This window comes from Papilio xuthus, unplaced genomic scaffold (genome assembly GCF_000836235.2).
Source record: "Papilio xuthus unplaced genomic scaffold, Pxut_1.1 DF827789.1, whole genome shotgun sequence".
NCBI classification, from domain to species: domain Eukaryota; kingdom Metazoa; phylum Arthropoda; class Insecta; order Lepidoptera; family Papilionidae; genus Papilio; species Papilio xuthus.
In genome coordinates, this window is record NW_013530860.1 from 1,633,606 (window position 1) to 1,648,402 (window position 14,797).

At 32.9% G+C, this 14,797-nt stretch overlaps 1 protein-coding gene across 1 annotated transcript; it reads right to left on the bottom strand.

The window, feature by feature from the left end:
- Positions 1-140: 140 nt before the first annotated feature.
- Positions 141-11,962, bottom strand: LOC106115516 (alpha-amylase A). The gene is made up of 11 exons (XM_013308938.1): positions 11,875-11,962; positions 10,472-10,659; positions 9,870-10,027; positions 8,807-8,978; positions 7,726-7,841; positions 4,696-4,885; positions 2,581-2,754; positions 2,212-2,343; positions 1,383-1,583; positions 578-739; positions 141-292 (listed from the first exon to the last, which is right to left on the bottom strand). The coding sequence occupies exons 2-11, from the start codon at positions 10,655-10,657 to the stop codon at positions 272-274; spliced, it is 1,512 nt and encodes a 503-aa protein (XP_013164392.1). The 5' UTR covers positions 10,658-10,659; positions 11,875-11,962; the 3' UTR covers positions 141-271.
- Positions 11,963-14,797: the final 2,835 nt, after the last annotated feature.

Here is a 14,797-nt window from a genome sequence, read left to right on the forward strand (position 1 = left end):
TTTTAAAAATTTATTTAAATGTCATTAGGTTAAAATCCTCCTTCCTTCCTTCGTTTAATTTTGCGAAACGGCAGCACAGTTACAATGAAATTGTTAAAAGGTTAATTAAATTCGAAGCCTTCAAAGAAAACAATTTTGTATTCGATCTTAACAATTTTATTTATTTTATGAATCGATTAATTAGATCTGATGGCAAATGAAAACACTTCAAATTAATTAATATTCTGTTCTCATCATTCGGATGAATGACTTTATTGCATTCTAATACAGTTTATTTTTGAAATATCCTTGACTGAAACAAATGAAAATTAATACTATTGGTGCTCACATTTTTAGTATCGTAACAAAATATTATTCCAACATACTAGCTGTTGCCCGCGACTCCGTCCACGCAGAATTAAAAAAGGCTTAATTAGTAGCCTATGTGTTCCAGACCATATTCTACATCTGTGCTAAAGTTCAGCGAGATTCGTGCACCCGTTCTGGAGATACCTTCAAACAAACATCCATCTATCCATCCATCTAAACTGTCGCATTTATAATATTAGTAACAATTAAGATATAAATTAAGTAATACCTCAATTCCGACATGGATGGCCAAATGCATGTCTTCAGCGTGGTTAGAAATATAAACATCAGCTAAACCATTATCATTTACTATTACTTTAGTTCCAGTACAACTGTTTCCTCTCTTTTTACCAGTAATTACGTCGCAGTATTCACCTTCAGGTAATCCAGTCTGAAAGAAGTTTGCTACAGTTATCTGCGCGTATGGCATGATTTTTCCTAGTGTCGCATTACACAGATCGCTCCATGCTATGCGGTCGGTGTATGGCCGGCAATTTAATAGGCAACAGCAAAGTAAAATCCGATTGTGTCGAATATCAACTAATCGCCCAAATACGCAAATGTCATCGTATCACCATCTCAAATTCTGGCAACGCATCTGCGGTTCCTCTGGTATTGCAGAATTCTATGTGCGTCGATGAACCTTGATATTCCCGCAGCTTATTTGCCCCCTTTTCTTATAAAAAAATAAACGCCGAATGTTATAGATGGCCGACAGCCGGAGCCCGTGAACGACGGTCCTTGTTTGGTAAATGATAACTGACTTTTGTTTTAAGACAAGAACATCAATGATACACCGTCTTTGTATTTATAATACACGATCAGAAAATATATCATCATTCCAATGTGTTTTGTTTTACATGGCGAAAATGTTTTTAGAACACAAAAGGAATGTTCACAAAAGAAAATTTTACCTTTATAAAAATAAACGTATCAAGTCGAAGTAAAATGCGCGACTCAACGTTTATGTGGGTCTTATAGAAAAAAACAAACTTTATATTCGTGCTGAATATTTGGATTCAAAAGAAATATACCTTTAGTGTAGCATTCAGTGGATAAGCTTCCCCATTGAATGCTATAAATCCCTTTTCACCTCTGCTGAAAGCAATCTGACAGCTACCATTGTCCCACCAGTTTTGTACCGCAGTGTACCTTACTGCGTTCCTGAACGCGACCATTTGATAGATTTGACGCCAACGGTGCTCGCACACCCACCCATTACCGCAAGTATCATCCTGGTTTTTGTTTTATAAAATTTATTTTAGTAATATAAGTTATACACAAATTAGTAGACAAATAATAACGTTTTCTCTGTTTTTCCGGTTCAAAATGGTACCACAAAAACTTTTTTACCCTAAACCAGGAATGAACTCAGTAAACCGATTCCAACTTACACAGTTTTGTTTTCCCACGAATTCGAAATTCATTTTATTAACAAATCTTTTCCATTATCATATTGTTTCGAAATTAATAAAAACCCACTTGAAACAAATAAATAAAACAGATCTTTTTGAATTTTCGGACTTCATATGTAGCTTATCAGTACGACCACACCTGAAGACATGCGTGAAGTGAAAATACATATTCGCCTGATGAGTGTGTGTGAGACTTAGTTCTCTGTCCCTTCCCAATCTTTATATCTTTTAAGGACAGGATGGATAAAAGGCAACGCATCTCCAATTATGGATGTATGCGCGCAGAGGTCGCTTCGCTATTTCGTCCGTTAATTTGGTCGTTCGCTCGTTTTCCAGCTTATAATATAGGATTTAAAAAGATATTTTATTATGATCTTCATGAAGAAAGGGCGAGTTGTTAAATTATTACTGCTATAAGTATACCTAGATAATCATTTACTATAATAACCTCATTTATGCTAGGAGAAATGATGTTTTCTTTATCGTCACTAGGCGGTCCTTGATCGGTGGAATCGAATGCATAGCTGCTCATAATTCGGGGCACGCCGTAAGGATGCGCCAAGATAAAAGCCACCGCCGCCTGTATTGTTGTTGGAATATTATTAAAAAAAATAAGATTCAAATTCAATAAGCAGAATTTCCTCTGTATGTATTTCTAAACTTATAAAAAATAAAGAGTTAAGAGTAGCTATTTCTCAAAGCAATATGCGTGTAAAATTTGCACTCTCCAAAAACAGCATTCGCGTGGGCCATTTGTGTAATTACGATATTTGCTTAGTGGAAAAGGGATGTTATACTGTTCCATATTAATTATTACCTTGTAAGGTCTTGATTCCCTGTAAGTCAATACATTTCCACTCCGTTGGGTATCGTGATTGTCAATAAATGTTAGCGCGGTGTCACTCGGTGATAGGCCCCATTGTTCCCCCCAAGAAACCAGCCATTTGAGCGCGTTACGACCTCGAAAAACATTTTGAAGTTCTGATCCGACCTGTTTAAGGATTCATTTGCATATTCCATTTAAGTACATTAAAGGCAACTTTAAATTACTACACAACTACAATATACAGATAATGCTCAAATATTGATCGTAAATTTTTTGAGACCGGTTGTATTTATGTATGTATTTCTAAATAATATAATAATACACACACATTCAAACATACGCACACATGAATGCAGTGATGGCTGTACTCCCAAATGCCCCCTGTACAAAATAACCGTGGTAAAGTAATTACAGACAGACTGAAAATCAGCACGGCCTTCAATGATAAGCTGGAGGCAGTATCAACTGAGCCTCTTCCCATTTTATTTTATATCTTTTTTTTATAATAAAGGTTTATTTGTTTTGAAAATAAACAAAACTCCTTTAACACTAAAAATATGACCCTTTTATATGTGTAAAAGTCGGAACGGTTTTATGGAAGCAAACAGAGCCTTTGTCTATAAACATTCTTTGACAGAGAAGGATCAATATATTTCATTTTAAAGCAGACCATAAATGAGACAACAATTTAACAATTTTCTTATTAGAAAGCTATATTTATCCAACACTAGCTGTCGGCAGCGCGATCTTAAAAAAAAACTCGGTAGCCTATAATTTCTTTTGTGACTGAATTGGCACTGTTTGTCTTGAGGAGGCGTTTATAGCTTCAACTCGTGGTAGCCTATATGTTCTTCCACGCTATTTTATACATTTATACGAAATTTCAGCGAGATCCGTGCAGCAGTTTTGGAGAATCATTTTAACAAACATCCGTCAATCCAAACATTCGCGTTTATATTAGTAAGAGTAAGATTTCGAAAACTGTTGTTTTAATTTACTATAAACAAAAGAATCCGTGGCTACAATATTACAATTATCGAAAATAAATCAATGCGTTATGAACGATAAGTTCGGTCAGCGACATTTGTACTTAATAATTATTCATTGATAAGATTAGATTCGTTAGCCGGTTATTGCAATTGTAGGGAATTTATATCTTATCTCCTTCCTCGATTTTAAGGAGCTAGGGAGGTCAAACAAACTTGTTTATATTTCCTTTTCCTACTTGAAATATGTAATAGATATACTAATTTAATGCTCAAAATTATCTTAATAATTGACAATTATTATAAAGTTACAGTAACAACATTTAATTTAGCACTAACTTTTGCCCGAAAATTCGATGTGGAATTCAAAAAAAACTTAGTTGGTAGCCTATGCGGTAATCCAGATAATCTATAACTGTGTCAAATTTCATCCAGATCCGTTTAACCTTGATAATATCCATTGATGTGATATTGACATTTTTAATATCAGTAAAAATCTCTCACATTTAAAAGCTTAGGAAATAAATACGAAAATCAACCATAAAATTGCTTTAAAAGGGGCAACGATATATTTTTGCGTAAAATTCTTTGAAATTTCATTTTTATTTGTATACCGTGCTCTAAGGTCGTTAAGCAAGTCTCGTCTACGGAGACGAATGTGCACGAATAAGTAGATTTAGATGACTTGTGAGTTCAAGTTGATGTGCTTATAGTACTTAAAGTACTTAACATTTAATGCTTTTACTCAAACATGTCAGAGCTTTTAACATACATTTTAATAGTGTTGTACCTAGAAAACTGATTACTGGAGTAAAAGTAACTTAGGTAATACATAAGAACATCCTGTATACAAATATATATGAAATAAGATCCTATTTTCACTAAGGGTCTAACAGCGCGACTTGACCAAACGAAGTCACTTTTTGTATTGTGTCACATGTCAGTATTTCCACTGGCGCGACTGCTATATGAAATTACCGTTGCGCACGGCAAAATCGTGCGGTTAGTATTATAGTTTAATGGAAATGCGGATTATACATGTATGCTATCTGTGCAATGAATAATCCATTCTGATATTTAAATTAAACTATTGTTATTGATTTGATATAAAAATACTTGCCCTGAATTCCGTGACGTCACCTAAAGTTGTATATTCTTCTGGTTTTATTGCTTCGTTACCGAAATAAATGACCTCCTGGTAAATATAAGGCTTTGTGTTTGGCGGGAAACCGTAATCAGTATTAAGGGTGCGGAGCCTACTATAAATCTCACGGAGATCTCTCGGCCACATATGTTTTGCTGCGTCCACTCTGAAATTGAACTTCTTTTTGTAAGTTATATATTATTTAATTCAGAAGTAAAATAACTATAATAACAAATTAATCGCTAAGATTAGTCATTTTTTTATATCATAAGGTGGCAAACGAGTGAGCGGCCATCTGAAATAGCGAAGCGACCGTTGCCCATAAACATACACAATTACATATGCGTTGCCTACCTTTAATCGACGGAGGAGAGGATGCACAGAAAGAAAATATTTTCCCTTTCCATGCATCCTCTCATCCAGAAAGTCCACTTCCCATCCTTTCCTTATAAGAAAATGGGTGGTAAGGGAAAGAGGACTTAATTAGGCCTCCGGGACGCACACTCATCAGATGAAACGCGGAATTGCTTCCATTTCACGCCTGTCTTCTGTGTGGTCGTGGTATTTCACCGGGCGAGCCGGGCCAATTCGTGCGAAGATGTTAAAGCGGGCTCTACCACTGCATAAATATAAATAAGAAGTTGGTTTTGAATATTTTTGTTACATTTGAATAATAACATTATATGACAACTTTTTCTATTGGCTGTTACTTGTAAATAGTACTTTTGAAACATTTTTCGTAGAAACGTATAGTATATCAAACCGAATGACGTCAGAGTGTGAGTTACATTTTACATATAAAATTCTCGTGACACAATGTTAGTAACCACACTCCTCCGAAACGGCTTAACCGATTTTTATAAAAAAAATATATGCATATTCAGTAGATCTGTAAATCGACTACTATCTATCATTAATCCCGCGCGGACGGAGTCGTGCGCGACGGCTTTTAACCAAATATACCAGACAGGTAAAGAAACTTAATAAAACGCGTAAATTCAACATAAAATTTCACAGCTTTGATTTACATAAGCATTTGAGGATAAAGCTTTATTATAAAAGAGATTGTGACTTGAATATAATACTCAAAAGGCAAGCGTAGAGAACGTTGTTAGAATAGTTACACGCTACGGGTGCTACGAACTATTTGCATAGTTATTCCACATCTACGAACACGTAGCAAAGGAATACTTATCGTCGGTTAACGGTAAGCGCCAATAGCCAAATGGTTAGGTAAAGTACTAATCTATCGGTCGTTGGTTGGAATACCTGGTGAATACATATGCGGTGAATGAAATCCTATCACAAGTCTAGAGCTTAATTTAAATAGTTAAAAAAATGCAAATATTTAAATGTAAAATAAATTCTAAATTGCCAGTTTTCTTTCTTTACCTATTAGGTAATAGATGCATTGTTGGTTTCAGACACCAAAATTTCTAAATAAAATGTATCGTCATCCTTTTTATCTTTGACAAAACCGAAAAAACAATATGTTTCATACAGGGATTCATCATCATCATCAGCATCAGCTCGCTATACGTCCCCACCGAGGGGCTCGGAGCCTACCCGCTGGCTAAGTGCTGGTTGGTTGACTTCACACATATCTTTGAATATCTTCTCAAATATGTGCAGGTTGTATCGCGATGTTTTCCTTCACCGTAAAGACACATTGTTACATGGCGGGATTCGAACCCAGGACCTTCAGATTGCAAGTCAAGTGCTTGACTCCTGAGACACCAAAAACCGCGATAACTGCCCTTTAAATTAAAAAAATAGACTTTATAACAATTGACAACCAATTACAAATTCCCTAATACATTAACTACAAAATTAAAACACAAAGAAATAATTACTATTATTTCATTTATTTTAACTGGTTGTGGTTTAATAAACTCTAATTATAATAAATTTGTGTAGCGACTGTATTACTTGAAGCAACAAGATTAAGCTCAGCTGACGTCGAGAGAAACGTTGTTATTAAACAGAGGTAATAATTGCTTACTTCAATTTTGTTAGCAGCTGTTTACCTTTAGCAACATCGAGGGAAATTAGTTCGTGCAAATACTCGGAAATCTTATTAACTACGTGACTTTTGCGATGATTTAAATATTTTATAACGAATAATTTGTATCAACTTAAACCAAAATTAAGTTAACTTTTAACCCGGCAATGGGAAATTCTGTGGTTGTTTTTTTTATTAATTCATTTGATTTAAATGGGTTTCCACTAAAACTGTACAAAAGGAAACTGCCTCTTCTTTTACTTGAAATAACTGAGACACCTATATATTATATGTTTCGTCAGTTGAAAATGGCCAAGAGATTTAATTAGTTTTACCGTACAGATTGTTTCCGTTTGGGTTGATCGGCTTACCGATTCAGCCAAATAAGATTTTTTAAACATCTATGAATGATGATGAATCTTTGTGTAAATTCAATGGAATCACAGCACGTCCACCCTGATGTATTCAAGAATAGTTGGTCAGATTTTAGGGTTCTGTACCTCATAGGAAAAACACGGAACCCTTTTAGGATCACTTTGTTCTACGTCCGTCTGTCTGTCAATACCCTTTTTCTGAAAAACGCTTGAAGGTATCAAGCTGGAATTTATATCAAATGTTCAGGTCTGCGGTCGCTAGGTGTTGTGAAAAAATAAAACTTCTAAGCCAACCCAATAAAATGATACAACCGTTTATAAAATAAAATTATAAACTTCTCACTCTTTTTAACTATGACTCGATTGTAGTGATAGGTGAACTTTTACTTATACCTTCACGTTTGTTCGGAACCCTAGGGGCGCGAGTCTGACTCGCACTTGACCAGTTTATATACTATGTCTTAAACATATGTAGAAGAACATTTATTATATAGTATAGAATAATATTTAGTTCACTCTATACTTTCGATTACCTTCTATGTTGAAAGTTAACATCTTGTGCGCCTTACTATTAATTAAAATTAGTTTACACTCCACTGAGAATATCAAAGTCTCGTAAAGTAATAGTACCTTATCCCAGCAACTCCGTATTCGATTAGTTTATTGTCATATCGTATTATACTCTGTCGTACATGCTCCTTTGTTTGGTTCAAGTCTTTAAGTCCCAAGAGTTGACAGTTTCTAACCTGCACAACATAAACATATTGATATACAAGGAAATAACGCGACTCTATCTGCACGGAATACATAAAACAAACTTAATTAGTAGGGTATGAGTTCTTCCAGGCTATGTTCTACATCTATGTTGAGTTTCACCGAGATCCATGCAGCCGTTCTGGAGAGACCTTTTAACAAACATCCATCCAAACATTCGCTTTTATAATATTAGTAAGATTTCTATACTTGTCTTGCATAGTTTTAGTTATCAATAAGGGAAAACCTTGGTGTAGATTTCTGTCATTAAATACACACTTAGGAACTCCTTTAATAATTAAACGACTCTGAGTAAGACAGTCTGATTGGAAACATAATTTTGGATAAAAAAATCTAGTATAATTTTTATGGTATAATGAAGTACATAATGTAAGTTTTCTGAACAATTCTTCATCATCATCAGCTCACTATGCGTCCCCACCGAGAGTCTCGGAGCCTACCCTAAGTTAGGGGTGACTAGGCCATAGTCAAAGTAATTGCTTACATGAAAATCTGGTTTATTGCATGTTTCAACGATAAAATAAAGGCAATCGACACATTAACGATATATGTTAGTAGTACTCATAGGCAACGTGTATATGGTCATAAAAATATATTACATTTTTCATGAATGTAAGAAAATAATAGGCGTTGTTTTCAAAACTATATTGTAATACAAATTCATAACACTTTTGTTTGAATAAAAAGTTGACCAAGAAAATGTTGTTTAGGTTTTTATTCAAACAATTAGTATATTTTCGTAGCAACTCCAACAATTCTTTCGACCTTGTTCACGATATCGTTGAAGTATTCAAAACTTTGTGAAGCATTTCATAGTTTCATAACTATGTAAATGTTGACAGCGTAACCTTTGTTAAAGTATTCTGTCGTATATTTGTAGTTTAAGAGTTTTTTTATACTTTAAAAACTATGGATGGTCGAAGTTAATAAATATTACCTGGTTAACGTCGTTATAATTATTAACAATACAGTGTGGATAGTGAAAATGTTCTCTCATATAAGGTACATCGGGGTACGAGTAGTTTGGAAAATCCGCAGTACTGCCTCCTGTGCCCTTATTGGATCTGTGGTCACCGGTCATATGATTGAACACTACATCAGCGTAAATTCTGTAAAACAAATTTGTTAAGAACACATTGGTTGTTGGTCCAACCAATTGGAGATACTGACTGTGTTCTATCCATTGCTTAACGCAAAACAAATAAACAACGTATCTTGTCTTCGTGTTAATTGTATATCAAAATATTTAGTCGTAGATGGTAATACCAAAGGAAAAGGTGTTGTATTTTTTCTAGTAATTTGAATAAAAGATAAGGATAGTCGGAGAAGAAATTTGGCATCGCATAAAACTGATTTCTTTTTTGTAATGCTTTCGATAAAATACCACAATCGTCTCTTAAACTAAACTTGGAAATTAAAGTAAAAAATATTTAGATATGATATTAAATAAACAAAAAGTTATTCGCATAGCTACAGAATTTGTGCAATCAAAAAATGTTTCCTTTTTATCTAAAGTCCGAATAAATACAGATTTCAACACGATTAATGCAATCTTTAATTTCATATATCGTTCAATTAATATTATCTATAAGATTTTACAACAGATAATAGAAAATGCACTTTTCAATAAATAACCTCAAAAACTTATAAATAATTAGTTTGCGACATCAAATCCGTCCGCGTGGAATTAAAAAAAAAACATAATTAGTAGCCTATGTATTATGTATTGTTATTATATTTTGTATTAGCCCGCAAGTGTATATGTATTTAACATTTATACTCATTGTAAGCGAAACTTTGTGTTTTTTAATGAGTAAATAAAGATCTTTATATGTGTGTGGATGTGTTCTTACAGAATATGTTCTACATGTATGTCAAATTTCATCGAGATCCGTTCATCCGTTCTGGATATGACTCCCAATAAACATCCATCAATATAAAAATTCGCATTTATAATATTTATTCGCATTTATAGATTCTATACAAGTAACATATATTACCTGACGCCAACCTTATTACACCTCGTAGTCATATTTACAAAGTCATCTCTGTCTCCAGACCTGGTGTCTAATTTGTACGACATTACTTGATAACGCTCGTACCAAGTTCGCTTTCCGTTTGACAAATTGATGATCACATTCTCTGATGGTGGAGAAATCTATAAAATAAATTAATTCACAATTTACGAAAGTTCATCTTACTAATATTATAAATCCAAATGTTTGGATGGAAGGATAGATGTTTGTTTGAAGGTATCTGCAGAACGACTGCATGGATTTCGCTGATATTTGGCATACGTTTGGAACAGTCTGGTTTAAACACATAGACTACTATTTTTTTTAATTCCACTTAGACGGAGTCGCGAGCGACAAGTAGTTTTCTATAAATTCGTCGACAAGGAGATTAGTCACTCAATAAAATTCTGTATTTTTGATGCGTTGCTCTTTCCTTTCCCTCAAACCGTGGGTTTCCAATACCAGGACCATTGAACATGGATAGTAATTGTTACCTAAATACAATATGACCAAAGAGAAAGGAAGATGAAGTACGAAAACATTGATTTTATATTTTAAGTGACGTAATGTGAAAACTCAATATTTACCTGTACTCCTCCGTACCCTTTTGGAGCTAGAAATCTCTCACATTCCTCGGCTATATCTTTCCATTTCCATTCAAACAAATGAACAATGGTCGATCTATCTGGCAATTGATTTGTTCGTCTGTGGTGATGGTGGTGATCACATGAACACGCTCTTAAAATAAGTACCATAAGGACGAAAATTAACATTTCTGTAAAGTTAAACATATTTCCGTGATTAATTTTGTTTTAATACGATAAAATAGTCATAGTAAGTAATTATTTAAGTCTTTAAAATTCTTATTCTAATATTTAACTAACATTTTTGCATAATATTTTTTTTAAATAGAAAGACATTTTGAAAATTGAAATATAATAACCATAGAGTAAGAGCTTATTTTTACGCGGGAAAACCTTAAAAGATTATTTTAAAGATATATACGCTCCGCAAAAAGAGTACAACTTTATTTCTTCACGAACCCTTTTGGTATTTACATAAGAATTCTTGGCGAAGGTAAAACCACAAACGAGGGACGTTTCAGTATTCTACGTGTGTTTGTTGAGAATTTTCACACGAAACGTCGGTAATTTTATCGTAAAATAATTTCGGAAAAAATCTTTGTGAATTTATACAAAATTCGATTTATATCTACGTTGTGAATACCTTAAATATATTTTAAAAGCTTTTTTATTTGCAATTCTGTCCTTCAATTACTATTATTCCTCGTAGTGTTAGAAGGCATACGATTTGAATTATCTTAAAATTTGTCAAACCGATCAAAACAGGACAATTTCATTGTCAAAGATGTTTATATATTTATAAAACTACTAGCTGTCCGCAGCGACTACGTCTGGGCGGGATTGAAAATAAATAGAATAAAATATAAAATTTAATAAAAAACAGTCAAGCCGTTTCGTAGGAGTATGGTAACACGAGAATTTTATATAAGAAGATGTCTTCTAAAAAACATACGTAGCACTCTTGTGAATCAGATATTTGATTTAATAATGACAATACTTAAAAAAAAACGTTAAAAACAATAAATTCGAAACATTTCATGTCACTTATTTGTTCGGTCAAGTGTACCTAGTATGTGTCAGAAGTCATGCGCGTAATGAAATCGGAATCTCGGAAACTCCGGGGTCCTCAGATCGGAAATTATTTACCATTTATATAGGTTAGCGTTTTGCAAACTCGACAGTTTACAAGACATTTAAGACACTTTACTCATATTTAATAACAAATTATATTTTAATAATTGCAATTTTTAACGTATAATAACACTTTAGTACACACTTGAAACCTAACTTTTTTTTACTCGGCAATTAGGTCTCAAGAGAGCTTTGACAACTTTATAACAATAACTTAAAACCAAATAAGATAGTAAAAAATAATAGTCGAAATAGAAACGTTAATAATAACTTACCAAAATATAAATGAAACAACTAAAGTTTATAAAATTTATAACATTATATTCCAGAAGAAACCACGGACAAAGCGCGCAGATAACACGCGCTGACCTTACTGTGAGTTATGACAGTTAAATTGTATAACTTCATTTGAGATAATAGTTAAATTAACAACAAATTATTAATATTAATGTTTATACTTAAATACATATATTTAATTATGCTTCTTTTTTATTTGTTTAAAAAAGCATATGCGTCCTTACATCAATTTTAAGCACTATTACAACAGGTTTTAGGCAATCACTTATAGATAACACAAATACTTTCAAGTAAAACAGTGTACCAGCGGGGCTAGACAAAGTGCATTCGCTCCGACGCTATTCCATAATGAACTTCAAATTGTATAGAACTGACAATAACTTTCGATAAGTCCATACATGTGTGAAGTTCGCTAAGGAATTGCTTCGAAGCGAATGCACTTTGTCTAACCCCCCTGGACTTAGAAGATCTTTTTTCCATTACTTACGAGATAAAAGATAAAGCGCTAATAGATCTTGATCTGCTTTAAAACAGTCTCATGTCTCCAATTTGTACTTAATCGGAAATTCCTTGCATCGGATTTCAATGTGAGTAAGACAGTCTCGTTTATACGTTACTTGAGCTATAATCTTTTATGGTTTAATAATATTCAGAGACTTAATTGTATGACAATGAACTTTAAAACGAAATAACCTAGTTATGTTATTTATAAATACTTGTTTCCTCGCGCATGTAAATCCTCATTAAATCACAAATATAATATGGTCTTAAGTAATAAATTGTACTAAAAATATTTAAAAATAAAAACATGACCTGCTTATCGGAGATTGTTACGCCCTCTAGTTCAAAGTTTGGACACGCTATATATTTTAAATAATAATTTAATTGCTTCAGACTTTTGATATAAAAAAATATAATTTATTTGAAGTTACTTAACATCATTTGCGATAAGAAATTTAAATAATTTCATTATACGCATATCTTTTTTATTTAAAAATATCATCAGAATATTGCGAGTGGTTTCATTTTTCTTATGACCAAATTATGTAGAAATTTGTGTTATAATATAGTTCACAGTTGTCGAAAGGCGAGATTCGAACCCACGACTTGAACATTGGGCTATTGGGCCACTTTTAGATCTTAAATTTGATAAAGCAAACTTAAATCTGGGTTTGTCTGTATCTATATTACTTGTTACTAATATTATAAACGCGAATGTTTGGATGTTTGTTAGAAGGTATCTCCGTAACGTGTTAACGGATCTTGCTGAAAATTTTCATAGATGTAAAACAGTCTGGAAGAACCACGCAGACGTGGCCCAGGAACATGGGTAGTATAAAAAAAAACACAATTTCGTTCAATACTTTATAATGGTACATCTAGCATACATTACGCTATGTAGAAACATATCTTAGTACTACGACTGACGACATATAGATTCTAAACATCAAGATAATAGATTGTAATGTCTGTTTCCACTGCAGATAACATGTTTTAAGTGTGCAGTGGAAACGGTTAGCATTTAATAGTTTAAAAATCGAATATTATATAATACATATAGTCCAAAAGAAACTCCAAGAAACGTAAATATTTGAGACTATGAACTTTTTGCGTTAGATTTCTAGTTAAGTCCAAAATATTTGCAGAAACCAACCATTTTTATGTATAAGCTTATAGAGTCAGCTAAAAAGACGATTGACTCGTAACCATGGACTAAATTTTTTTTCACATTTAAGATTAACTAACAATTATAATACTTTGTTTAGATAAATAAAATTGATTTGATTTTAAAACATCATTCACTTGCCATTAAAATTGTGTCATAGCCTTTTTCTCTATCCATAGACACTTTGGTTAATTTTTTTAGCAGTTTCATTTGGAATGAAGTATAGTTGCCGTTTGTCTTAAATCGTATATTAGGAAAAGTACGGTATATTACTTTTTATAAAAGAAGGGGGCAAACGAGCAGCGGGAACACCAAGGTGTTCAACGACGCCCATAGACATCAGCAATACCAGAGGAACCACAGATGCGTTGCCGGCCTTTGAGATAGTGATACGCTCATTTCTTGAAGGACCCTAAGTCGTAGCGGTTTGGAAATACCGCCGAGGACAGACCATTCCACGACACTATATCGCCATTTAACGAAATTCATAGATACTACTAGAGAAATATTTACATATAAAAAATGTCTTTTACTCTAACATCTGAGCTATCAAAATATGTATCTACGAATATTAAAATGGAATATCGTGATATTAACAATTTTAGTACTAAAAATAATCAAAAGATGGCGCTATTTAACATAATATCAAAGTCAAATAAAACGGCTACCTTGAGTTCAAACAGAGAAAATATTTACATAAAAACATGTCAAACAGTTTTCTGTTACTAACAATTTAAAGTTAGTTATACAGATCAATTTATAGTAAAAGTAAAATTTGAAATAAAAAAACACTTTAATTGTCAATTTATCAAACAATAGTTTAAATAAATAAACTTATATAAAAAACGGCTAAAACACTCACGTATATTCGTCCGGTGTCAGCACCGACTAGTCTCGAGCCCATCGGGGGCCTTACATCAGGGTGACTCACCGGCTCAACGGCTCAACGGCTAAACACTCAAGAATATACGTGAGAGTTTAGTTTTTATATAAGTTTATTAAAATGTCTCACGAAAGTTTGAATAATTAAATAGTTTAAATTACATCACAAATTAGTCAAATATGCATATTTTATACCAATATTTTGTTCAATAAAAAAAATCCTTTTAAAATCAGTTATTTAATTTTTCAACCGACTTTTTGTCTTAGTCAATTTGGAAAAAATACTAGTTTTCAGTCTTATTATTGAATGTATAGTTATTTATCACATAAATAAATAGTTTCCAAATATTAAA